General features: G+C 39.0%; 1 protein-coding gene across 1 annotated transcript in view; it reads left to right on the top strand.

The window, feature by feature from the left end:
- The window catches only part of st18 (ST18 C2H2C-type zinc finger transcription factor), a gene marked incomplete at its 5' end in the record, with an annotated part of 46,356 nt that overhangs the window by 12,827 nt on the left and 6,887 nt on the right, over positions 1-26,642 (top strand). Inside the window, 11 exons of the mRNA XM_084056613.1 lie at positions 9,827-9,942; positions 12,919-12,970; positions 13,985-14,015; positions 14,491-14,678; positions 18,070-18,789; positions 19,900-20,034; positions 20,944-21,034; positions 21,129-21,221; positions 21,830-22,041; positions 22,535-22,734; positions 25,981-26,223. Of these exons, the coding sequence (XP_083912739.1) occupies positions 9,827-9,942; positions 12,919-12,970; positions 13,985-14,015; positions 14,491-14,678; positions 18,070-18,789; positions 19,900-20,034; positions 20,944-21,034; positions 21,129-21,221; positions 21,830-22,041; positions 22,535-22,734; positions 25,981-26,223 (2,081 nt within the window). The remainder of the gene's footprint in view (positions 1-9,826; positions 9,943-12,918; positions 12,971-13,984; positions 14,016-14,490; positions 14,679-18,069; positions 18,790-19,899; positions 20,035-20,943; positions 21,035-21,128; positions 21,222-21,829; positions 22,042-22,534; positions 22,735-25,980; positions 26,224-26,642) is intronic.

Genomic DNA, 26,642 nt, shown 5'->3' with positions numbered 1-26,642 from the left:
TCTTGGCTGAGAATCTAATTGGATGAATACACACTAGTCTTTCCTACAAAACAAAGCTAGATTTACTTTGATGTCAAATATGAGCAGTCTATGAATGTTTTCTGGTTTGTGTGTACTGTAGGCCTTGGAAATATCAAATTAATGTTATCTCGCTTTAACTGCATTTTACAAGCCACACTATTTTTGAAGCCTTCTGAGCTTTGTGTATACATAAAACAAAAGTTTTTGCTGTGCCTTTGTTCAGACTTTTTTCAATCTATTGCTATACACTTTGTGACAAGTGGGAGGATTTAAGATATTTGAGGCTATTCAGACATTATACATTTTAATGGGTGAAAAATTCAGCTGACAGTGTAGAGTCTCACATGTAATCATAACTCAGTCAGGTTATTTCAGTCCGAGTAATGAAGTGCAATACTTGCAATGCATATAAAAACATTGCACCGTGTCACGGTGTCACAAAGTCACTTGACGATTGTCCTGACCCCTTTCGTAAATAACTGAAATAGTTGGATAAGTTTGCAACTTGGACATTATGAGACATGTAGTGTGGTTAGTGAAAAAGAACATAAACACACACGCACACGCACGCGCGCGCGCGCACACACACACACACACACACACACACACACACACACACACACACACACACACACACACACACACACACACACACACACACACACACACACCAATGACTTTGTTAATTCCAATTACATATGCAACACTATAGCACTGGCATAGATGTAAGCTTAAACAGGGATAAGTAAGAGGCATTTCTCTCATCCTGGTTGTGCTCTAAGCACAGGGATGTAAATTCAGTTCCTACACAACCCACTAATGTTCCCTCTGTTTGTCTACATGTCAGTCAACCAACAGGAACTGTCCATGGTACCTAAGTGCCCAACAACTCACACAGGCTCGTCTTGGACAGAACTGGCGTCGTAAAAACGTTCATAATAGTTTCTGTTCATCATTTTAGATCACACCATAAGTGACTTCAAGTGAAATAGAAATTGACATCAAGTTTTGGATAGAATTGTTGGATAAAATTTGATGAAATTAAAGTTGACACTATGTCACCTATGGGGAAAGTTGCCGTCGGGTGTTCATGTTTGAAACTACAAATTGCGTGAGAAAAGAAGTGCGTGTCCATCTGAAACACATTGTATTACCTGTTTTTCGCACTCAAAACTTCACTTAGTTAATCCAGGAAAATGAATTATGTGGCTTTAATTCAACAAGGTCTCAGAACTGTTCCATCTGCTGTTGAGCAGCTGGTGAAAGGATAAATGTAATTAATTACTTAACTTTTGAACAGTATTCCAGACAAACAGCGCCGTGTGTATGATTGGAAATTAATTGTGCTGCTGTAAATAATTTATATAAAGCAGCAAAACAAAATCAGCATCAATACCTTTAAACTATTGTTTCTATTTTTTCCAAATACTTATATGTTATATTGTTTGTTAGGCCCCTACAATATCACTCTTTTTTAAATTCTCTTTCTATATTGTTTATTGTGTCATTGAAAAGTAGGTTTTTGTTGGTATGGTTTGCAGAATCATATTGAAACCTTATTGAAACAATATGCCACTTTCAATATAATATATTTAATTTGAAACCCATAATGTAATCAAGAGTATTGAATTTTGTGTAATGATAACGGGAGTAATCCTCAGAATATCAATTATATAGGCCTACATTCTAATTCTAATGAATTTCTCTGGTACATTATGAGATGAGGATTTCCATACTTTCGTAAGGCAATCAGTTGTAATATATTTGATAAATGTAGAATATTGAAAATCTTGCAAATGTTATGTCTCATATCAGGCATTTTTTAAATATAACATAACACTATAAATCCGAATTATCTAAAATACAAATAAGAACGACTCAGGTGGTGTTTCTTAAAAAAAATCAGTTACAAAAGAAAATCCCTTTTAGTGAATAGTTACGGTAGGACTATGCAATGTTCCTAATTAAAATGACATGGGATTTTTTTCCCTTTTTCTAAATGTATTTCAGCATTTACCTTGATTGTAATGTACCTCATTGGCTGTGGTTTTGTTTGTTGGCCTAACTATAAAGGATCTGCTTGTACCCTTGTGGGTTGGGAAGAATTAGGATTTATGAATTTATTTCCTCTGTTGTATTGTTTAAACAGCTTTGGTTTAGTTTTGATCCCTTCCTCTTGCCTTTGAGGCTGTTCCACGGTGTCAGCTGTTGACTGATAGTAAGAGAACTGCCTCACAGTGTGAATGAAAGAAAACTAGCGGTTGGTAAACACTGATAAGGGATAAATAGAAAGCGGTCAGGCAGAGATAGTTCTGTGGGAGCCCAGATTGTGTGCGGTCTGTTAAAATGAGATTCTGAGCCTGTCCTTTTTATTCTTCTACCCCTCCCCTCCCCTCCCCTGTGCCGCGTTTGTCTGGAAAATCTCCAGTGACCTGGCTCGGCAGTCCCCGACTGCAGTATTCTCTTTTTGTATTTGTTTTGTTTTCTAACAAGGGTCAAGTTAGCCAATAGACATGTCCCTGATGCTTATAGACAGCTGTCATGACTTAAAGTACTTACCATAATTCACTTTACACCCAATTACTGTATAGCTCTGCACCAGAAACACAGCATCAGGGAAATACAGTGGTACCAAAAGGGAGGGAAAAATCTGCATGTCAGTCTAATTATTTTCTGTCAGTTGCACATTATGATAGAATTTATTTTCAAATATATATATAAAAATATGTATACAAAGTTTGGAATATCCATCCATCCACCCACCCACCCATCCACCCATCCACCCATCCATCCATCCATCCATCCATCCATCCATCCATCCATCCATCCATCCATCCATCCATCCTTCCGTCTATCCATCCATTCAACTACTACTTTACCTGGTCATCCACGTACTCATGTTAACTTAATGTATAGAGAACGTGCATTCAGTATAGGATCTAGAGATCATACACATGCATTGCCATGTAATTAATTAGACTAAAATCTTTTTACTATTGCATTAAAATATTAGCATTAGGAATATCAACCTTTGTCCTAAACTGAATATCTAACAGGCTGTTTCATTCATTTCTTTTTAAGGTCCAATCTGTTCTTTCCTTTGGTCATTGATTTTTTTTTCTGGGTGGGGTGGGGGGCCATACATCTTTTTATATGATTAAAAGTACTTTTAGGGGTCTTACCTTGAGGGTCACCATGTGGTGTATTTACATGGAAAATAATTCAGCCCATTGTAGCCCAGCAGCTAATGAGATTGGTCGTTAAGTGAGTGACACAAAGGCTGCAAAAAAGCTTAGTGGTTTGGTTGAATATCACAGTGTCCCTGCACATGCACGCACGCACGCACGCACGCACGCACGCACAAACAAACGCACAAACAAACGCACGCACACACACACACGCACGCACGCACGCACGCACGCACGCACGCACGCACGCTACTCTCTCTCTCTCTCTCTCTCTCTCTCTCTTTCTCTCTCTCTCTCCCTCTGTCTCTCTCTCTCTCTCTCTCAATCTCTCTCTCTCTCTCTCTCACTCGCAGCAGTGAGACACTGGACTACCCTACCTCGGTTTCCCGCTAATATACTCCATCTCTTCCCAGATGTCACTATGAAACGCAAAACAAAGGCTAAAGGGGGCAGGGTAAGTCAAGCTAGAAATTGTGCCCTGTCAGACGTGCGAGTATGAGTATATGTGTAGCTGTAGTAGGAGACTGTGAGATCTCTGTCTGTTTAAAGATGTGCTGTGCTGTAAGTGTCAGAGTAGACGGCTGTTAACAGAGGTTACTCTGCTCAGAGATGCTGGCTAATGTGATACAGACTTAGACCACAACCGTTTCAGTTTTGACCACTCTTATAGTGGCTAATATTGTTCCCTCTCTCTCTTTGTGGTTCACTTTGCTGAACTTGTGCTTCATGTTGCTTCATCGCGGTGTTGTAGCTTGGTTTCAGAGTAGGCTTTGCATTCAAAATAGTGGAAAGAGTTGGGATCTTTTCTCCGTCTATTTTGTTAACCGTATATGGCACAGGGGGAACTTTTACTGGACACGTAAGGAGGATGATAGCCGTAATATATCATTTTTAAAGTGCAGTTGCTTATCATACCCTGATGGAAAGTAGGTTAAAGTCCATCTTGTGTATTAAACCCTGGACTTAAGTCAAATTTACATTTTGTTAAAGATTACTCATTTTATTGATGCACATAATCATATTCATGGACCATCTGCTGATCTGGCAAGCTTGGATCAAACTCACAAAACCAGCCCTGCTAACCTTTTAAGTACAAAATAGTCAGGCTTAACTCTGCTATCCTAGAAGTGTGTGCGTGTGTGTTGAGTGTGTATTTGAGGAGATTGAATGGATATTGGATAATACTTAATTTAGACCCTATAGGCTGCTCTTGCCATATTTTATTTTATCATGATCTCTTTGATATCAGACCAGGGCATGTGTTTGAACAACTGAGCAAATAACAATACGCAAAGCGAAAAAATCTTGCTATATGGAATCTGATTGCACTCTTGACCACATACAGCTCTGCGTTTATATCCATTGCCATGGTGACATGGATTTCACAACTCATGCGCACACTTTCTCCTTGCTCTGAATAGATGCTTGTGGGCCGTACTTCACGAATGTAATAGAACTCTGATTAAGGTTACTCCTGTTAACGGAATTACAACAGTTTCTAGCTATTTTTCCCCGTATACATTTCTGGGAAAAAATAGGAATTCACCATTGGGCATCTTTGTCACATGAAATACTTATGTTAAACTCGTTCCAAACAAAGCTTATGCAGACTGAGAATTCATATGCCAGAGGTAAATCCGAGTTAACACGGATTTATACTGGCATGAGTTAAAGGACTAGAGTTTGTAATCCAGGTGGCCAAGGGATTTTACCACACAGTGGCAAAAATCACTTAAATCTCCCCCTACATCCTGAGCCACTGAGCTCAGTAAGCAGGCAGATTTTTCAGAATTGATGACAGCACAACTATATCAGAGCTGAACTCTGTGTGTGTGTGTGTGTGTGTGTGTGTGTGTGTGTGTGTGTGTGTGTGTGTGTGTGTGTGTGTGTGTGTGTGTGTGTGTGTGTGTGTGTGTGTGTGTGTGTGTGTGTGTGTGTGTGTGTGTGTGTGCGTGCGTACGTGTGCGCGTGTGTGCGTGCGCGTGTGTGAGTGCGCGCACGCGCACGTGCGTGCTTGTGTATGTGTGAGCGTGCGTGCATCCATGCATTCATGAGTACATGCATGCATGTGTTTTCACACACACATGCCTGGCTGTGTGTACATGACTGTGTATGATGTGTGTGTATGTTTGAGTTTATTTGGATCATTTGATTCCTTTATACACTCAATTAGTAAGAGTGGGAGCTTGCTAGAATGAGACCTTGACAGATTGGTATTATTTTGCTTTGACAGGGTGCGAGAGTATTGGGAATACTGCATCCCATCTGCATAAAGATGAATAGATGTTGGTAACAGCATAAAGAAAGGGACAATGACCTCTATTTCAACAGCCATTGACTGCCCCTCATCTCGTAAAGTGATCAAAGTGGCTGTGCTATTCTGATTATTTTCTTTTTCCCCACTTTTTTGTTTTTTTTGGTAACAATATCACGTACAGTTTGTTTGGAATATGGGAATAAAACAAGCAATGGTTGATGTGTACACATGCGCACGCCTACGTGTGTGCACACGCGTGCGTGCATGTGTGCCGCACACATGTGTGGAGGACAGAGGAGCAGAGATAGAGTGGAGTTGTTTAATGACAGGAACAGCTGACTCATTTAGAGAGAGCAGTGAAAGGTAATTAACCCTGGGAAAACTACAGCTGCCATGCGAGCTGTTCACTTCAGCGCAATCTGATTAGGAATCACTGCTAGAGTCCCTGACTCCTTTCAGGCACTGTGTGTTTGAGGTAAACTTTTCCCTTTGCCCCGGAGGGCCTCAGAGCACAGGAGACCTGCCTTTTGTGATGGGGAGGATTAGCTCGAACGGTTACTACGTTTCTCCAAATTACAGACCACCTGGTTGCATTCATGCATCCCGCCTCTATGAAAGGCCCTCCTTGGGCAGGAACAATGGGCAGGATTACTCTGTAGAGATGACAGACACCAGGGCTGGAACTTCTTTCTCCCCAAACACCTGTCCCCAAATTAGTGAGGTTTGAAAAACCATGTTCATGACTAAATTCAAAGATACAAACTAACACGAGCGTGGCTTGGTATACTGGAGACAGGCCAAAGAGATGAATTGTCTGCCATTCCATTTATTATGCCACTGATGCACAGAGTTGTGCAATAAAAAAAATCTGTTGTTTTTTCTATAATATTTTTGGGTTTCATTTGGATTGAATTCGATACATAAAATAGCATATTATCTAGTCCCCTTTCATATGATAAGCGAACTAAAAGCACCAGAAATTTGGTCAAAAACGGAAATTGGCTCTTTGATGTCAGAAGAAACAATCTGGACTTGGTGTCTCTGTGTGGTCCGGCTCCAGATGAACTCAGTTTAGAGGGAGGGCTTTCAGATGACTTTGGAAAGCGATTAGAAGATTCATAAATCACCTCAGCAAAGGTGTCACCATCTGACTCTTTTATGGGCGCCTTGCTAACTCAGTCCAATAACAAGTTTCGCCTGTAGTTATGCCATCATAACAAATCATTGAAGCGATAGTGGCTAGCCAGGCTCCTAATTGTCTGTTAAGAATTCTGTGTGCTGCATTCTTTTATTGAAGCATCGCAGTCTTGGAGAAGTGATAAGATGCCAATTCCCCCTCTATAAAAGTACTCAATTGGCAACAGACACAAACACTTTGCTTGGCTGTCTGCGTAGCTGTGAGGCTGTTATATCTGAAATCACAGTTGACTTCAAGATTTTGACTATGTATCTGTGAATCCAGAACCTCTATTGGAGCCTATTGGAAAATTGATTTTCTTTTTAATTTTGATCTTGGGATGCATTGATTTGCATATGTACTAACAGTCATACTTTTGCATGTGGTATATGTATTTCAGTGAATCAAGGTTTGATTCAAACTTGAGTATTTTCTTTTAATGACGTGTCACACACATAAATTGTTTGTTTTATCATTTATAATTTAGATGGATTCTCAAAAGAATATTTTAGGGACAGGTGGAACCAGTGTGACTCCATCTTTACTGATATTAATCATCATCACAAGATCATGACTTAGAATTTTACTTTGTATCGTCCAAATTATTCGGTTCCTCCTCTTCCAGTATATATATATATATAATATAGGTTTAAATAACCAATGATCCATCATTGCAAAATCCAAAAGGAAATGATTATGTCAACACTTTAGGCTCAGCTTGAATATGAATTGGAAATCAGTCCCCCCTCATTCCCCACCCTCCCCTAAAACGTCTCTTAGCTATTATTCTAATGTCCAGCTGCTAGCTTTTTAGACACAGGCCATCTAATGGCTCCCTCGCAATCTAGAAAGAAATTTTCTTTTGGGAAAAACTTGTTTATCTAAATTATCTCTGGTAAGAAGGTGATCTTAGTGAGCAGCATTTGATATCCATACACGAAAACAATTTGCATTTCAGGTTGCAAAGTCCTCATTCTTTGTTTATAGCATTTGACTTTGTTTCTATAGGCAAGGTGTGAGCACTATTCAAGGAGGTATATTGCTGTGGGCACCCCGGTTTGATTCTTTTGCCCGCTCTTTACATTTTGCTGATTCTAAGCATAGTGGATGATAACAAACCTTGCGCCTCGACCTATGTTGCACATGAATCAATGATCAGTCTCCCATAACCCTCAAACATCCATTACAAGAAAATATGAAAGTAAACTGGTATCTCTTACATTTTGCTCTTTATTATGCAGAAATAGAAAACACTTAGCATGTAAAATTAATGTGAAAATTATTCCTGGGGTAAACTATAAACACAGAAGTTACCCCGCACATTTACCCTTTTTTCTCCTTCCCCTAGATCAGAGTGTAATTGCCAGTAATCAGGTCTGTTTGCTGCTGATAAAACCACTCTGAATGCGAGGAACCCTCTTTGTGTGATGACTCAATTATGCCAGAAGTGGCTCATCAAACCTGGCCCATCAGCTGCTTTAATAAATAAGGAGGAAAACTTGCTGCAGGCGCATTATAATTCCATTCATTCCATAATTAAATCCATTCCAGTTTTAACCCTTCGCTCAGTGTGCCTGTGGTAAAAGAAACAAAAACAAGCAGGGGGTGGGGGTACAGAACAGACAGTGACCTTGTACAGAGCACCCATCCGTTCCCCATAATTCAAAATGATACTGCCGAAGAAAGGTTAAGAGAAAAAGGCTCAGGGAGGAAGGGATGGGTATCAGTTCAGATAGAGCCCCTGTTTTTTTTTATGTATGCATTGTTTCCACCACACAGCCCTAGACAGTAATTATGTTAAAAGACTAATCTAATCATAACAGTTGGTCGGGTGAGTGTGTGGTTCTGACATTTTGAAATCTTATTTTGTGTAATCTAATTTGCCTCTATCACCGTGCCTGGGCCCCTATCTAAAGGAAATGCAAACAATGTAATTAATTTTATGGTCTTCAAAATCTTACTTTTCCTACGCTGGCCTGCATTATTAGTTTCAAGATGAAGTATCAGTATAGTACCATCGAGTTTTGCTCTATCACAATAATGTCTGTGTTAATTACATGAGAGTGTCCCAAGTGCATGGATAAGCTGGGAACAAGAGGACAAAATGATTCAAGGTCAATGGTGAATATCCACAGCAGTTGCACAGTATTAATACACCATTGTAAAAAAAGAATAATAATAGCAGCACTTCCATAAAATGTCCAATCAGCCACTGAATTGGACATAGTCATGCTAGCTGTAGTATTTTAAAGGTATTTCACAGATGTCTCAACATCCTCGGCCTCCACTATCTCAACTTGGATCCAGCACCCTCCCTGACAATGGTGTGAAGCAATGGTTATTCATGACTGTTGGACTGGGAAGACCCCCCCCAAGTCACAGCCCATTCTCTCCTCTGTGGTGGGAACACTAGCAGATGGGGTTAGGGGGAATGGGTTGGGCTCAAGGACAGCTAGCAGCCAGATTAACACATAGAAAATCACATAGACCCTGAGCATCAGGCACCCCCCCCCTTGAGAAATCTGCTCAATACACAGTCAAACAGTCCTCTGAGATGCACTATTTGTGTTGGAAAAGGGGAGGGGGAGTAGATATATGATTCAGCAGATGACGAACCGACGCAAATAGACGTATCTTTTTTTTCTTATGCTAATGACATTCAGCCCCCCCTCCCTTTTTTTCTGGTGGAAATGCTGTGAGGGCTATAATTAAGAAGGTGGATTTATTTATTTATTTTTACTTTTTTTATTCAAAGCTAACGGAAATAAATAATTCCTTAATAAGATCTGTGAAGTGAAGAGGCTTAATGTACTCATTGTTGTTCATCCTTGTTTTCCCTCTTGGATGTTTTGTATTAATTAGAGGCAAGCAATTTGATCTCTGTCAAGCAATCAATTTGCATCTTGTTCCTTATTCCATGTGAGCTTTTATTACGTTGCTTCCCTCCGTTTCTAACTGCATGTTCACAGCCAATGGCTGAAACAGCAGCAACAACAACAAAAGATAACGCTAATAAAATAGGTGGGAAGGAGCTTTAGAATGATCCAATTGATTTGCCATAAACTGACGGCAATTATTGTTTGCGGGCGAAAAAAGTAAATTGGAAGAGACAAATTGTAATGCACAATTTTATCCATGCCACGACAGAGATTTATATATGTGTGTGACGTGATTTTATTACAGAGAATGAGTTACGCGCTCAGGTCCTGAGAGCTAAGAGTTGTGAACACATCAACCAAGGTGGACACTGTGGGTCTGGCTGTTTGTCCTACACAGCGCTTGGAAAACTACAATCAAAGGTAAGTACTTTCATGCCAATGTTCTATAATTCTAAATCAAAGTAATGTAAGGTAATATAAATATTAGTTTTATTGTATACTTATTGTATACTTTTAGTTTTTCTCTGTTATCAGAAATAACAGTATTGCCTAAAATGTATGTGTGTGAAAGCATAAGTAACCCTGCATCTCTAAAGCTTATGACTAATGCATGTTTTGGATAAGTAGCATGTTTAGTAGGTGAGGGTCAGTGCTCCCCTGACTGCAGTGATCCCAAACTGAGATTGTTTATACTTATGCAAAGATGTGGGTGGTTGGTGGACTGTATACACTACAGCTGATGCTGCTGACTGTGCTTTTCATGCAGTGATGCTGGGCGTTGCTCAATCAGGAAACCTCATATATAGGTTTAATTCTTGGATCATAACAATGCACTGCCTCATTTGACCTTGTGCTCAGGTCTTGGATGATTAGATTGGTAGATTGAGTATCAAGGAATTCCTTTTCCACTTTTATATAACCAAACAGTATTTCATTTTAAACCTTATATGTGGCACTTTGCAGCAATTATATGTATTATTCTGTGTCAAGGATCAGATAAAGTTTCTAGTCAGACTGTGGAGGGAATATCAAATAAAAGCTTATGTTTGACCCTGGCTGAATGTATCTATTTGTTCTTACTTTGTAAACACTCAGTCAAACGTCATAGAAGCTCTCCATATTACCGTGTAATAGGAGTATTATTGCACCATGAACATCTTTGTTGTTCCTTTATTTATGATTCTGTATTTGTCTAACTAGATATAGCCTTCAGTTTGTCAAGAACCATTAAGGGTCCGTCATCCCCTTCAAGGACAACTTTGTTTTTTTTACAACAAGGGTTATTTTATTAGTTTGTAATGACAATAATTAAAAGATGAGTGTTAAAAAAAAGGCAGGCAGATTCACGTTTTGGCCTATAAGTTATGCCAAAACGTGAATCTGCCTGTTACAGCGCCACCATGAGGCTGATTTGAAAAATGTAGGGTGGCATTTCTTCCTTGGCCTAGTGGGGATGTGCGTACAAAGTTTCACGGAAATCGGAGGCTGCGTTAATGACTATTTACCAATGGATCGAATGCCCCCGCCCCCAGTTAAAAATCACTAAATCATTAAAAAATGGATAGAAAGCAAAACATGATTTTTTTAACACTCATCTTTTAATTATTATCATTACAAACTAATGAAATAACCCTTGTTGTAAAAAAAAAACAAAGTTGTCCTTTAACAGTAGAAAATGTGTTTACATGAGAAAGGCTTTATTTTTGTCCCCAGACCCGAAATGATACATGGAATTCAGTATACAGTAGTATTATACTGTCAAAGTATCATTGAACATTAGTTGAACATGCACCCTAACCGCACCTTCAAAACCATACACATCTGTTTCATTTGTTGGACAGGCATGGGACAGAAAGACTAAAGGAAGATCTGGGCCCTTTATATTGTCACTGTCGGGTATAAAGCTTGTATGTCCAAAACCGCTACTGTTTTCTATTTCAGAAATCCTCAGAAATAGTGAAAATAGCAGATCTACAAGCTCACAATGCTCGCGTGTTTATGTCAATGTTTCATGATAAACATTTTGGATGTGTTTTCTTAAACACAAGTCAACACGTTTACATAATGAGAGTTGTATCTATAACAGATAAGCATTATGCTGTCTGATGATATTTTATAATGAGTATACACATCAGTTTTTGTTCATAACGTCAAAGTTATATAGAAACCCGTGCACAAAGTTGCAGAATGTTTGTGAGGGAAAAGTGTTTTCCGAACTGATGGGGTACATTAGTTTTTACAGAATGTAATCTATAGTGTTTGGGAGTTGTTTGTCTCAATAGGCTCTAGTAATCAAAAGTAATGAACCTATTATGAGCAGGACCTCTGAGGGCCCGGCGTGGCATTAAGAGTGTGGCACATAAAAGGTTTATTAAAGGAAATTAAGGTCCATCACTGCCACACCTGCTCCCCTATTATAAATGTATGACAGGTCAGTGCCTTCAATCACAACAGCAAACGAGAGAGAGGAGTCATGTTTCCCATTACCAGGGAAAAGTAACAGCATATCCTATGACTCACAGGTTTCACTGGCCCTGTGATCACAATACACCGCCATCAGCCTAGAATAATTATGTCTAATAGGTTTTATTTGGGATCCACAAGCAATGGATGGCCAGGGAGAGTGGATGGATTTTAGCTAACTATTTTTGTCTAAACACATGCTGTGAGGCGTAGTCTGCACTTAAATATTATCATTTTAGATTATTATGGTGTGTTTCTCACCTTTGAAAGTTTATTTATTTATTTCGTTTTTTGTGTCGCCGCCGCATGCATTAGCATGCTATTGGATATATAGTGGTTTCGTGATGTTTTCATGGGTAATCCAAAATACCGAAAACTCAATATTATACGGTATCTACTGTTTTGGTTCATATAAACTGTGGTCCTCCTCAAATAATGAATGTCTGTTTCTGAATGGCCCCTAATATTTGACAAATCCACCAATAACCAAGAAGCTATTTAACACAATTGTCCAACCCAAAATTGAGTCAATTTAAAATAATAAAAAACATACAGACTTGAATTAAATTCAAGAGGGTTTTATTTGTCACTCATCCAGGTACAAGCAGCAAGACTGTGCTAAAAACAACAACACAATGTAACAACAAGATAGTAGTAATGAGAATACTGGATGTAATAAAAAAATAAGAAAAAGAAAGGTATACAGATACAAATAAAGCTGGCAATAGTACAGGTAAAAGCTAATGCAGCAGATAAAAAAGTGGGCAATGTGCAGAATGTGTTAGTATCTGGATTTATAGAATGTGCAGTAAGGTATACACATACATAATACAATTGTACATTAGTGCAACTAACAGTGTAGGCAAAAATTACACGGTGGTATTTACAGATTCGGTAACGTATTTATTCAGTAATCTTGTGCTCTATTTATAGATGGATTCTGATGGCGAGGACAACACGCTTCAAACATGTAACAGAAGCACTGGTGAGTATAGTGGTTGTCATGTCTGGCTAAGTTTTTAACTACACACCCATTCGTACACATACTTGTCGCCAACATACAGTATGCAAACACACATGTGTGTGCGCGCACACACACACACACACACACACACACACACACACACACACACACATTCCACTTACCGATATGGCTCAGGGGTATCAGTTCAACAACAATCCAACTTTACAACTGTCAGGTTTATATATTATCTCGCCAGTTTGAAGAGCGCTGCATTGCCATTACATTATTCAGAGGGGAATAACTTCATTAAATTGGAACACTGGCTCAAATTAGTTAAGGAGTGCATCTATATTGTGTGATTGAAAACCTCTAGACTGGGTATGTCATTATGCAAGTGTTCAGGGCCTCTGAGGCCCGCCTGCGTATGCTGGAGCTATTACCATGTCTGGGAAATTCATGGAAGCGTTATTATTGGTTGTGCTTCATGGGAGTAGGGTGAAACCTGTGAATGAGATTTGCATGGGCCTCTGGGAAAATCGATTTACCCTTTTAGATCATGTTGTCAAAGCCGTCAAAGGATGAGCTACTGTTGGTCTCCCAGAGAACACGGAGATTGAATGAGAAGCTTTTCAGATCAATAAAGAAGCCCCTCCCCCACGATCCTTCATCTGATCATAGCTGATGGCTTTGTAAATGCAAGAAGAAACCTTCACATCTATGCACTGCAAAACCCTTAATTTACCTTTGTGAATGTGGCCATTTTTACACTTGCAGAGTTGAATTACAACCTTGCGCAACCACCTCTTTGTGATCTACGATGTGATCAGATTGGGCTGCTTGATCAAAAACAACCATTATTAATCATTATTGTTTGATGTACATAAAGCATTTCTCCCTAGATAGACGGAATTTATCAGCCCTGGACCCTCTGTTTAGCAACATGCCTCTATTGAATCCCACAGTGCCTGAGTGATGCCCTGTAGTGGAAATGCAAACAAGATTGTTTACCTGTCTTTTCTCCATTCTTATTTACAGTGCTGGCTGACTGCATCACTGAGACTTCAAGGTAAAAGTTTATGACCTCATTGTAAAAAATGAACGCTGAGGGAACAGTTCCCAGCTGTATTAATGCTTGTCCACAATCATACCAAGAAAACTAAACAGACCTTCACCAACCTGTTAAACTAAAATGAACTCTTGAGAAGTCTTGAGAATTTCAGATTGTGTACTAGAGCGTACAACAATGCTTTTTGCGCAATATAATTCATATAAAATACTTAAAGTAAGTTTCCTAAGATAATTCAGATTTTCCAGACATCACTGTTTTTTGTTTTGTTTCCAAAATATCAATCATCATGCAATCATGTCGCCAAAAAAAGAGTAATCTCCAGTTTTTGCAGCAATTCTCCAATTCGAACAAAAGCACTCATTAACTGAGAGACACAAATCCAGCTTGTCAGAACTTTCAAATGAGCCAACGGTGAGATCTACCAACCACTGCGGCTTCAACTGACCTATTGATCTTTCCGTCCATTCTCCAGCCCATATGGGCCCATAGCTTGGAAGAGGAGTGCCCAGGAAGGGGTGCAAGGCGCCCCTGTCAACAAGAGAAAGTCCCTGCTGATGAAGCCCCGTCACTACAGCCCCAGCGAGGCGTGTGAGGAGGACAGCGAAGACCTGGCAGCACCACAGGACAAAGAAGAGCTGAGGAACATTGACACTCCAGCAGGTAAACAGATGTCCTGTTGTTTTGTCTGTTTTGATGAACAATTGACGCTGAATTTTAAAATCCCATCTGTTGCATTCATATTTCCCTCCCTCTGCCACCAGCCAGCAGCCACAGTCATTGTGCACTGGAAGTGAAAGACTACACTGCTGGGTCCACATTAGTTGTGTCTCACGTCCTCAAATTGAAGTTTTGACAGCTGATCTACCATGATATTTTTGGCATGGGTTTACCCTCCCCTTTTGATGAGGCCAGATTTTGGCCCCTCATCTGTCTTTTTTGAATAGCCATTCCAAATCCATTGAATGGATGCATGGAATGGAAAAATTGAAAGGGTGAGCACGTTGGTTCACTTTAATTTGAATGAAAGTTTATTTCATTTTCTTTAATTGATTTATATTAAAGTTGCACATTATACGCAGCAAATGAGCAGACACCAAATGAGAGCACTACCGTTGTGGGCAGGAGGATTATATTCCTACAGCTGGGATTTTGCATAGCTACACGTTAATGTCATCAACAACAGTTAAATGGTCATTTCAAGTTAAAGCGTTGTCTTTTTCAAAGGTAAACATGTCTATTTTCTAATGAATTGAATTTTGTGCATTTTGGCAACAATGCCCCTGGTTTACATGTGCATTCTCACCCACTATAATCTGCACTTATTTGGTATATTTTTAACGATGTAACTAAGCAACAAACGTAATTGTCCCTTTCAAAAGCTTTTGTTAGGCTCTCTAACACAGTCTAATACATAATTAGGCATAATGTCTACAGCTCATTATAGTACACATGTGTGTAGTTAAATGGACCAGAAGAGTAGCTCACTGAATTGTGTGGATTCATTGGAAATGGAATTTATATTTGCTTCCTGGGTTCATATTACATTACAGTTATCAGTGTAATATCAGTTTTCCTTCCTGGTTTTTCTAAGTTCTAGGTAGTTTAGTTTAGTTTTAGCTTTTGAACATAGCTTTTGATCTTACTTTTCATAAACCTTATATACCATGGAATACATTTTAATAAAGCTTTTGCTGAATGTAAAATTCCATACATTCATCGCATCAAATTACTTTGAGGAAATTACTGTGTTAACTTAAACACATACTTAAACACCTATTTTCATACCACTGTCAGATTTGGGAGGATTTTTTGTTTTTGTTTAGTTTTTTAGTAGAAGTGGCATGGTGGCATAAGTGGGTTGGAAACAAAGAATTTTACAGTGGGATGCTGGTGGTCATATCTGCATTGAACAAAAAGAGAAAAATAAGCGTGTCATTTGGTTGAGCCACACTGTGTTCAACCACAGCCAACTCCAGTCCTGCTGCAGAGAGCTGGTAATGGCTATTCTGGAGTACAAACCGTTCACCTGTTCCAACACACAAAACACCAGAGGGATTCAAATTTTTTTCTTCCCTCAATCTCTTTTCATTGCACTTAAGTGAGTGTGTGTTGTGCGTGCGTGCGTGCGTGCGTGCGTGCGTGCGTGCGTGCGTGCGTGCGTGCGTGCGTGCGTGCGTGTGTGAGTGCGTGCGTATGTGTGTGCGTGTGCGCGTGTGTGTGTGTGTGCATGCATGCGTGGACGCTTGTGTGATGTGTGTGCGCACATGTGCATTGTGTGCTTGCATGTGTCTGTGTGTGACTGTATCAGGCCCTGTATCCATCTGAATGAAACACAAGACTATGATGGCCGCCCTACTGATTATAACTAGTGTAACTGTCATGAATTTTTCATTGACCATCTATCTTTAGGGGCTATCTTTAGATAACACCTGTTGTACAAATATTTTTACCACTGGGGAAATGGATACTTCATTTTGCTCATGGTAATTGTCATTGAATTATTTCATGTTGTCAAAGAAAAATGCACCTATAACTAGTTGATAGGTGCATAATAAAACAAATGCAACAATTAAAAGTCCATGATACACAATAGGCTAGGAAGTCATGCATTTGCAAAAGTGGTTTGCCTATTTTGCCCATTTATGTCATATTAAAAGCTCTGTAGAGCAATAAGTTGCAGCCTGATAATGTCGGTGGTGTGTGATGTGATTCTCAAAATCTATCCGGACCGATAGAAAACAGGACTGGTCTGTGGGGTACTCTTGGTTTGACGTCTAGCCACTTGAGAGAATAAACAAACAGTATAGTCTGCTTTATGCTTATATTGGTCTAAATATCTTGTGGTCCAAAGAGCTAGTCTTAACACAGCATAAGTTTGAATGTTTTTTTTTATCAAGTGAGATTACTTTCACTACGTTGAATCAGTCCAGACGATAGCTTTCCATTGTTAATTACTGACTTTGATTTAACATAATCAGTAGTGTCACTGTCGGTCTGTTTCAATGATTTGACTTGCCATTCAAACGGATTCACACAATCTTGTGGCTCATTGGATTTATGGATTTCCACTGAAAAATGGAAGGCCCCGGGTTAAGTGCAAAAAGTTGTAACAAAATTAGTATACATTAAATTAGCATGTGAATTGAATTAATTATAGCACATATATCATAGTGTGTCATCCAAATACCGTTGACAGAAATTAGCCAAAAAAATAAGATAAGCTATTAATGATGTTATTCCATTGGGACAGTATCTACCAAGCCTCTTGTATAGCTTATTTTATTTATGACTTTTAATGGGTTATTGCGTTATATACAGATTTTCTTCTCATCCCTAGAAATAAATATTGTTTTTAAACAGGCTTTTTACGCATAGCCACATTTAACAGCTTATCTTACAGTTAACCACATAAACACTATATACTTCAGTTGACTGGGGTCCCCCCTCCTTTCTTAATATACAAAAAAGAATAGCAGAGCTTGAATGTTCACGTATTATGATATGCCTAGAATAGGGATGTGAGGGTTTATGTGGTTAATATACGCACACAACTACTGATTTTCTGTTGGCACAGCACTGGAGATCCATGGTTAATCTGGTTATTCTGAATTCAAATTAGGATGTTGCACTCTGATTGAAAACATTAAAGAAGAAAAGATAACTAAAACAATCTTGTTCTTCAAATCATCTCCAGGTTTTATAGTCATCCAGTGTAAGAAATGGTCACATATTGTCAGCAAAATAGATGACGCTTTGCTTTGAAATCTTTTGGCTGCTGGCCATACTATTATAATTTCCATTACAGCATGTATTCTTGTAAAAAATCTTCTTAATAGTCTAAAAAAAAAAAAATGTTGCAACATATTACCTATGAAAAGTGACACAAAATATGAAGCCTTATATGGACTTGCAGGAGATAAAGAAACCACTTGCTTAGGACATACAAGTCTTATCCTCCCGAGTACCGAAGTGGTCGCATAAGAACACAGCACGTCTGAGGCGTGAAAACACAATTGAATAATTAGTGTTGTTGTTTTTGTTACTACTGTAGATGGAGACTTGAACGTTGTTAATGGAGTGGCCAACAGAAATGGGTTCCACGACACAGCGGCGAAGTCCCATGATCCTCTTGGGTGGTCTGAAGTTCGATCAGATGATTCTCCGCAGTTTGAGGCAGACGCATCTCAAAGAGCACTGGTGGAGGCAGAGGAGGGGGAGCTCGCTAATGAAGAAGAAGACCAAAGTCAGGACAGGATGAGCGTTACGTGTAGTTTATCGCCTCAGGGGAGCCCATATGGAGACAGCCAGGAGGATGAGTGGGAGCCTCTATCTCTGTCTGCCAGGGTGAACGACTCCAACAGCAGTCCCTCCAGACCCTCAGAAGACCCATCGGGACGGAGCAGCCAGCACATGAGAGAAGTCCTCGAGTCAGATGTAGGTGTTCCCATGAGCCGAGCAAGCCTTTACCAGGCTGAGGCCCTTATGTACAGGCCACCCCCAATGGAGGAGGACAGTGAGGGGGAGCTGGAGGTGGAGAGGCCGCCCCGGCACGAGGGCTGGACCCAGAGCCTCCAGGACAGGGCCATTGAAATGGGCCGGGGGAGAGTTAACTTCAGCCTACTAGAGCAGGCCATGGCCCTGCAGTCAGAGCAAAGGCAGGTCCTGCACCACGCCTACAGAGAGATGGATAGATTCCTGCTGGAGCAGATGACCAATGAGAGGAGACACCAGAGAATGATGGACCTGGAGAGCAGACTGAACTACCATGGAGGTACAAACACTTCACTAAAAGATGTACAAGTGATGTGATGTATTGTACTTGTGATGTCATTCAGGTGTGATATGATAATTCCTCCATGGCATCTTTTTTTCCTTTTCTTTTTATCTCGGTACTGCAGGTCTGTATTTCAGTTTAGCTGGGAAATAAATCTATAGTTTCACTTAGGGTCATAAGCATGGACACATTAAGGGTTTCACTCAGAAATAATGTACAGTGTTAATCTAATATAAAAATCAAATTGACCACTTGTGATTTAGGTGGCTGGTTGCTGGAAAACAGAAAAAAGGAATAAGAGGGCCATACTCAGGGAAATTAGAGGGAGGAAATCCTCTTTAATACTAAAACCATTTGGCAGCAAGTGAAGTAGTAAATAACCAGACTAAACATTTTAAAAGTAAAAAGTTTCCTGTTGGAATTGCTACAACTCATTATATTGGATTTTGATAGGAATAAACTACTGTAGATATTTAACCATGAACATAAGTCTTAAATCCTCATAAAGTACCTCTCATATTTTCCTCTGATTCTTCAAATGACTGCAGCTAAATGTGTAATCCTAGATGTAATCTTTCGATGGATGGGCATTAAGAAGTGAATACTCTGTGTTGAACTGTGGCCTTAACTAAAATGACAGATTAATAGATGCATTTCAGAAAAAAAGTATCTGGCTTTGCATGATATTTCAAGCTACATGGAGTTGTGGACAATATGTTACACACTGGAATGTATACAGTAAGAATGTATACAAGTGCATTTGAATAGTTTCTTTCCAACATGAGGCATGTATTTGAAAAGAAAAAACTAAAAGGATTCTAGCTCTGACAAAATGACTGAATTAATTTCGTAACTCAAGAACTTTGCTAGAAGCCTTTCAGAGAGTGTAATTATTATTATTCATTCATATTGAGCAATGAACAATAGGTAAAAATGTTCACCCCCATAATTGCTCTAACCTTTCAGAGTGAAGCTCATCTTTTATATATATCATTTTCTGGTAATTTCCACCTTTTTGGAAAGTACATTCACTCAAATATAAAAGTACAATGAGTCAATTTAGCCAATCAAATGTTTTTGTTTGTTTGTTTTTTACTGTGTCCACAGATTCACCACGGACAGATAAGAAGGATATCAAGTGCCCGACTCCCGGCTGTGATGGCACTGGTCATGTAACTGGTCTCTATCCACACCACAGGAGTTTGTCTGGGTGTCCACACAAAGTCAGAGTTCCTCCAGAAAGTAAGCCACACAAGCTACAACATGCAAAATATTGCATTTGTGGGTAACTGATCATGTTTGGAACTCTCTTAGTATGAGTTTGAATTCAATAAAAAAAAGCCTTGCTTCCGTAATTCCAATTTAGTTCAGTGATGTGTAAGAGACCTATCACGAATAAACTACTTTTGTTTTTCCTTTTATAAAATGTGTTGCAATGTCTGACTATTGAAAATGTTTGGGTTTGTTTGAATTGATAATTGTTAAGTCATTTCAACATAACTTAACAAACGCTGAACATTAAACAGTAATGTTACAAAAGGAACAGAAAACGTAATTAACTTTTTTTCAAAATGAAAGCATATGCTCTTAGACTGGAGGCAGTATTTGCAAATCAAAGGCCTAGCTTGTGCAGTATTCAAAAATAAATAGACAACTCCCACAAACTAATTGGAGAATATGCACAGAAGAGAAGTTTCTAAGGATACAGAGCAGACCTTTAACAATGTGGTGGTTTTGAAGAATATAATTAGCTGTGTCTTGTTGTAGACTGCTTTCCTGTAAGCTATTTACATTTCGGACCACCATACGGCAATCCCTCACAATAAGGAAACCGTTTACCTTTGTTTTTAGCGTTAGTCATTTTATAATATTGTCTCAGTGAGATCTCTGCTCTGGAGGTTTACAAATGTGCTAACTATTTGTAAAAAACACTATTAAACATATATATATAACTCAAATATATAAATGTATACAGTACTGTATTATGCTGTAAATAGGGTATACTGTATATAAAACTGTGCTTTTAGTTACTGACAACCTGTACCTATGATCTGAAAATTGGATGCACCAAATCATTCTGAACTTATCAATCCAATTCTTATTTTGTGTCCACCATTGTCCTATCTGCTACCTCCCTCCATGTCTCCCCAGTCCTGGCCATGCATGAGAACGTCCTCAAGTGCCCTACACCTGGGTGCACAGGAAGGGGCCATGTCAACAGCAACCGTAGCACCCACCGGAGGTACATCCAGGGGAGCGCACTATTAGACAACTACTTGTTGTTCATAGATGAGTGACATTATAGGGCTTAATGTGTTTGATTTTCTCCCATCTAGTCTCTCAGGTTGCCCCATTGCCGCAGCAGTGAAAGTCTCCAAACCTCAGAGTGAGAGCCCGAAATCCAGACTAACACCCGATCGATCGCCCAGGTATGACGCCAGGTAAGAGTAGAGCTTTTCCTTTATACACACATACGTATGAACGTAGCTGCCAATAATAGCAATGTTCACACACTTTACAGGAGAGTGCTGAGGTTATTAATGTACAATTAAGTAGAGGGATTTCTTTTCTTTTTGTTGCAAATGCAGTTACTGTCAAAGAAACTATAAAATGCTTCATTCCTGGATCCAAACACAAAAATGTTTAAAAAAAAATTCTCTTAACTTCAAAGAGTTGATAGTGTCTCACTTAAGTAATGGTTGTGGGTCTTGTGAGTTCCTTTTTTATTAAAGATGATAAAAGACCAAAACTCTTTGTTCATATTGGATATGCCATGGGCAGGAAGCCCACTCCTACGATATTAATTAGTTTGGCAACATTGCTGTGAGTCGACAACACAGATCAGATACCAGACTCCAACAAGGACAAAGACATTGGCATCTGTGAATAAATAATAACAACAGCTATTAAATGATCTGCTTTTCTATAGCCATTACTTTTCTAGTCTCTCAAAATAATAACTCCTCAATTCACTACATGCTATTATTTCACAGGATAAAGCATTGTCATCTTCACTTTCATTTTGTTTCCCCCCTAGACCCATCAGCTTGATGAATAAGTTTGACATGAGCCAGTTGAACTATAGGTTCTCCCATCCTGTAGCGGCCTTGCAAACCAACCTCGCCAAGGACATGGACAAATTCAGCAAGATGCGCTTTGATTATGCTAGCTTTGATGCACAGGTCTTCGGCAAACAGCCTCTGATGGCATCCAACCAGGAGCAAGAAATCTCTTCACACTTCCCTGAATGTGAGTTTCACACATTATATTTGACTCACAAGAATAAGCCTGATGTACCATAGCGTGTTATGTATATATAGGCAGATATAGGCACGTCTTAACCCATTTAGACCTGAGGCCGATTCTAAAAGACTTAAGTTTTCTGAAAAACTTCAAATATATATATTTTTTAATGTTGCTATATACTATACATAACAATAACGACCCCAAAAGGGGTTCCCGGGTTGAAAAGTATAGGTACGTATAGGGGCTCCCAGTCTAAATGTGTTTGAGATGGTCACCTCCTGTCACAAGAAAGGGGCAATACACTACTATCTATGTCCGACCATGCTCAGTCACAATAGTAATAAAAGTTCCAATTTTAGTTGGTCTACAATTTCTTTTAGCAATTTATTAGTAATGACAATTTATTGCAAATAAAACGTATTTCTTAAATCATTTTTGCATTGAGCAATATATATATATTTTTTAATAAAAACAATTGTGACTATTTGTCTTGCAGCTCCTCATCAATACCCGGGATTCCTTAGTGCTCCTGTCGGCCGGCTGCCCACCCCTGGTCACCACAGCCCACCCAGTCATTTAAAAAATGGAGACAGTCTCCAGGGCCCAGCGGCGACTGCCGTCATCCTTAACCTCTCTACACGCTACCGAGGTAACATGGAAGCCGTCACTGCCCGACCCCTGGCAACCTCAACAAAGGTAATCAAATCAGACCACTTGGAAAAGCATTTAATGTGGTCATTTTAAAGGACCTCTGATTTGTGTATAAAAAAGGAGCAACATCAAAAGAGAGAATTTGGCAAGAGGAGCTAGTCTCTCTGGTGGCAGAGAAACAAGGAGGTTCGCACCCCCATACAGCTTTATCATAATACAAAAGAAAATGTGCGTAATCGCATAAAAAAATAAAAAACGATATACTTCTGTCTTTATTACAACCATCTTTTTGTTAACCACTTTAACCCTGGATTCACAGTTTGGGAATGTCATTATAGGTGAAATGAAAAATGAAAAATTCAAACAATTTAATTCTATTTTTTTTCGAAAATTGCAGATCTGCACATGTCGTTTTGCGATGCATGTAGATCAGCTATTTGTCGAAAATAATTTAGAACGTTTTTGTGGTTAAGTGGTTAAGTGGTTAAACATGTGCTGTATTTGTTTCCTCATGGTTGTACATGTACATAAACCCTGAGTAGTAGTAGTGTGAAACTGCATCGTGCACGCTGCAGATGGTGGATGGATATTTTGCGTAGTTATATGATCCAGCATCGGCAGTGTGCCTGCACCCAAGAGTCTATGGAAGCATTTGGATGGATTAAATCAAACAGCTAAAGGATCGTCATCTCAAATCTTTTACTCACTCAAATCCAATTTCTTTTAAAGTACACACTGGTATAACCCCCAAACCCCCCCCCCCCCCTCAATTTATATAATATGGCCTTTTAAAATTGATTTGCATTTGCATACATATGTATGTACAGTATGTATGTATGTATGTGTGCGTGTGTGTGTGTGTGTGTGTGTGTGTGTGTGTGTGTGTGTATATATATATATATATATATATATATATATATATATATATATATATATATATATATATATATATATATATATATCGTTGCCGTCAAGCAGAAAACCTTGTATCTCCATATTTCAACTGTTGGTTGTTTTTTCCCGCGTTGCGCAAAAGGACCAATATAGCAGCTACAAGCTCAAAATGCGTTGCATCACAACACGTTTTGACCTTGTACAGCTGCTACTTTCTCAATTTTTAAAAAATTATGAAAGTGAAAGTAAAAGTGATTAAGTCTGTGAGTTTTATAAACATTGAACCAATAACAAGTATTAACAAGAGCTTGTGACTAAATAATAACTACATCGCTCAATCAGAACACAGGTTATTTTTTTTCCATTTTACTGAAAGGTAACGGTTTTGGACATACAAGGTTTCCCCCCCGACAGCGACGATAGGCCTATGTATATATATATGCTGTAGATGATTCAGGGTTTCCACTCCTACACAGCACAGATTCCTTGTCTCCCAGCTTGTTGAGCTGAGAACGTGGCCCGGTACCAGGTACCGGCCCACTGAATGAATTAAACAGTGTTAGCAAGTTAATCATCTGCTCTCTTTGCAGCTGACTTGTCTCTGAGAGATTCATGATACAACTAAAGCTCTGAAGTCCACAGCACAAGACCATACAATGGAGTGCAATGTGCAGTTACAAGTGTTGAAAATAAATAAACAAATAAATATCGCAAGCAAATATACATACATACATACATACATACATACATACATACATACATACATACATATATACATATATACATATATACATATATACATACATACATACATACATACATACATACATACATACATACATACATACATACATACATACATACATACATACCATACATACATACAATACATTAGATTTCAAATGTGATACACAAAACCAACCTTATGTGCCACAAAACAAGTGTGAATAAAAAAAAGGTAGCTTGTTTTAATTTGGACTATAGGCATGTCATTGCAGGCAAAAATAAGATAAAGCTCACAAAAGTGAATAGCTGTGTGTGTGTGTGTGTGTGTGTGTGTGTGTGTGTGTGTGTGTGTGTGTGTGTGTGTGTGTGTGGGTGGGTGGGTGGGTGGGTGGGTGGGTGGGCGGGCGGGCGGGTGGGCGTGTGTGTGTGTGTGTGTGTGTGCGCGTGCGCGCGTGTGGTGGGGTGCCATTTGATCAATAAATAAAAATAAAATGCAACAATGTGTAGGTAATAAGTAATAAATCACAACAAACACTTTTGGCTATAACTTTTAACATTTTGTAATGAACAAATCGCAAAATGAAAAGGTCACTCTTCCATAGCACTTAATTTTACACTGATGTTATTTTGATTAGATACACATGTCATAACATGGCCTGATAATTAAAGTGGATAGCCACATGCGATATCCATGAAAGTCATCCCCCTTAATTAATTTTAAAAGCCCTCTTTTGTTATTAAAATAATGGTGTATAGGGTTTAATGAGACATATGCGCCAAATAATTGGTTTCATTTATAGAAAGGATTTCTGTATTTAATGAGGTAAAACTTTTAACGCCATGAAAATCTCAGCCATAAGCGGTCATACGCATTTCAGCACAGAATGAGTGACACATCTGTCAGCCAAGAAACTTATGCTACATTAAGCTTTTTTAATTTTTGTTATAATGGTGATGACCTAAAACCAGCCGCCCCCAGCTGCCATCTTGGTCGTGTGTCCTAGAAAACAGATGACACAGCTGTCACTGAAAAACTATACCACCCGCGTTTATTATTTTTGTGTGTCTGTGTTGAATAGAATTAACATGGCTTAGTGTGGTAGTTTGCTCCGTGTTAGATCATCACTTATTTCAATATAATGTATGTTCCACTGAGCATTACATTTTTAAAATTCGTCATGCAAAATTGTAGCCTTTCAAAATCACCTTTTCATAATCAGCATCAGCATCATCATCATGTTTTTTTATGAAGAGTATTGTTGTTATAGTATTTACATTATAGTATAGTATGTATGTTTTTCTGATTCATATGGATTTCTACCTTTCTACCTGGGATCATATAATGAATGCTTTATGCATAGACCTTCATGAGGCATGGATACCCGCTGAAGGTCTATGTGACCGTAACACTGTGAAACAGTGAATTAAATATTGAGAACTTTATTTTTCAGTGTGTGGATATTCCTTCTTTTTTTATAATTCCTTCTTTATCCTGCACCTGAACCCAATTGACCATAATTACATGGCAGACATTTTCTCTTACTTCATACTCGGGGGCTTCCCAACCCCTGAGTATGAAGTTAGAGCAAAATGGCCACCGTATAAATATAGACAAGGCGGTTGAATGTACACACCAGTGACCTTATTCCTTTGTGTTGATTAAATGTTTAGGACACACCCATTGAGGTGGATGAAAATGGGACCTTGGACTTGAGCATGAAAAAATGCAAGATGGAGAATGTGAAAGCCCAGACACAAATGCCTTCAGAAGACCGGCTCTCTTCTCCTGAGTCCACCATGTCCAAGGCAGGGAGTATGCTCATCAACCCTGCCTTCTATCAGGCCCTGTGTGAGAGAGACTGCTGGGAGAGCCCCATCCCCATCAACTTCAGTAAAGCACAACTTTTGCAAGAGGTAAAATCACAGTATATTCCTTATGAATAAGGGACACCCTGAGACTATTCATAAAATAATAAGATGTACAGCATGCTAAGCATAACAGCGAGTAACTGATGCAAAAAGAGCTTGATGGATGGAAAGAGGTGCTATGCTCTAATTTATATTAGTTTTCAGTCACAGCTGCTAAAGACAATGACAGCCTTTGTGTGACTCAGTAATAGAGTACAGAAGTCCTGACGTCACTCGTTCATCCCCAGGTTCGTAAAGTAATTTCGCTATGGAGAATAACATTGGGTCGTCTTAGAATCGTCTCATATAAGAATTGTGGTCCAAAAATAAACAAACTGTCTCTGCGATATTGTCAGGGAGGAGGTTCTGTATCGTTTATGATAGTCAGTCACTTATATTTGATACAGTCTGTTTCTGGAGAAAAT

Source organism: Gymnoscopelus microlampas (assembly GCF_963454915.1).
Source record: "Gymnoscopelus microlampas genome assembly, chromosome: 5".
NCBI classification, from domain to species: domain Eukaryota; kingdom Metazoa; phylum Chordata; class Actinopteri; order Myctophiformes; family Myctophidae; genus Gymnoscopelus; species Gymnoscopelus microlampas.
The sequence above is the reverse complement of the archived record's forward strand: the minus strand, read 5'-3'. Positions and strand labels throughout refer to the sequence as shown.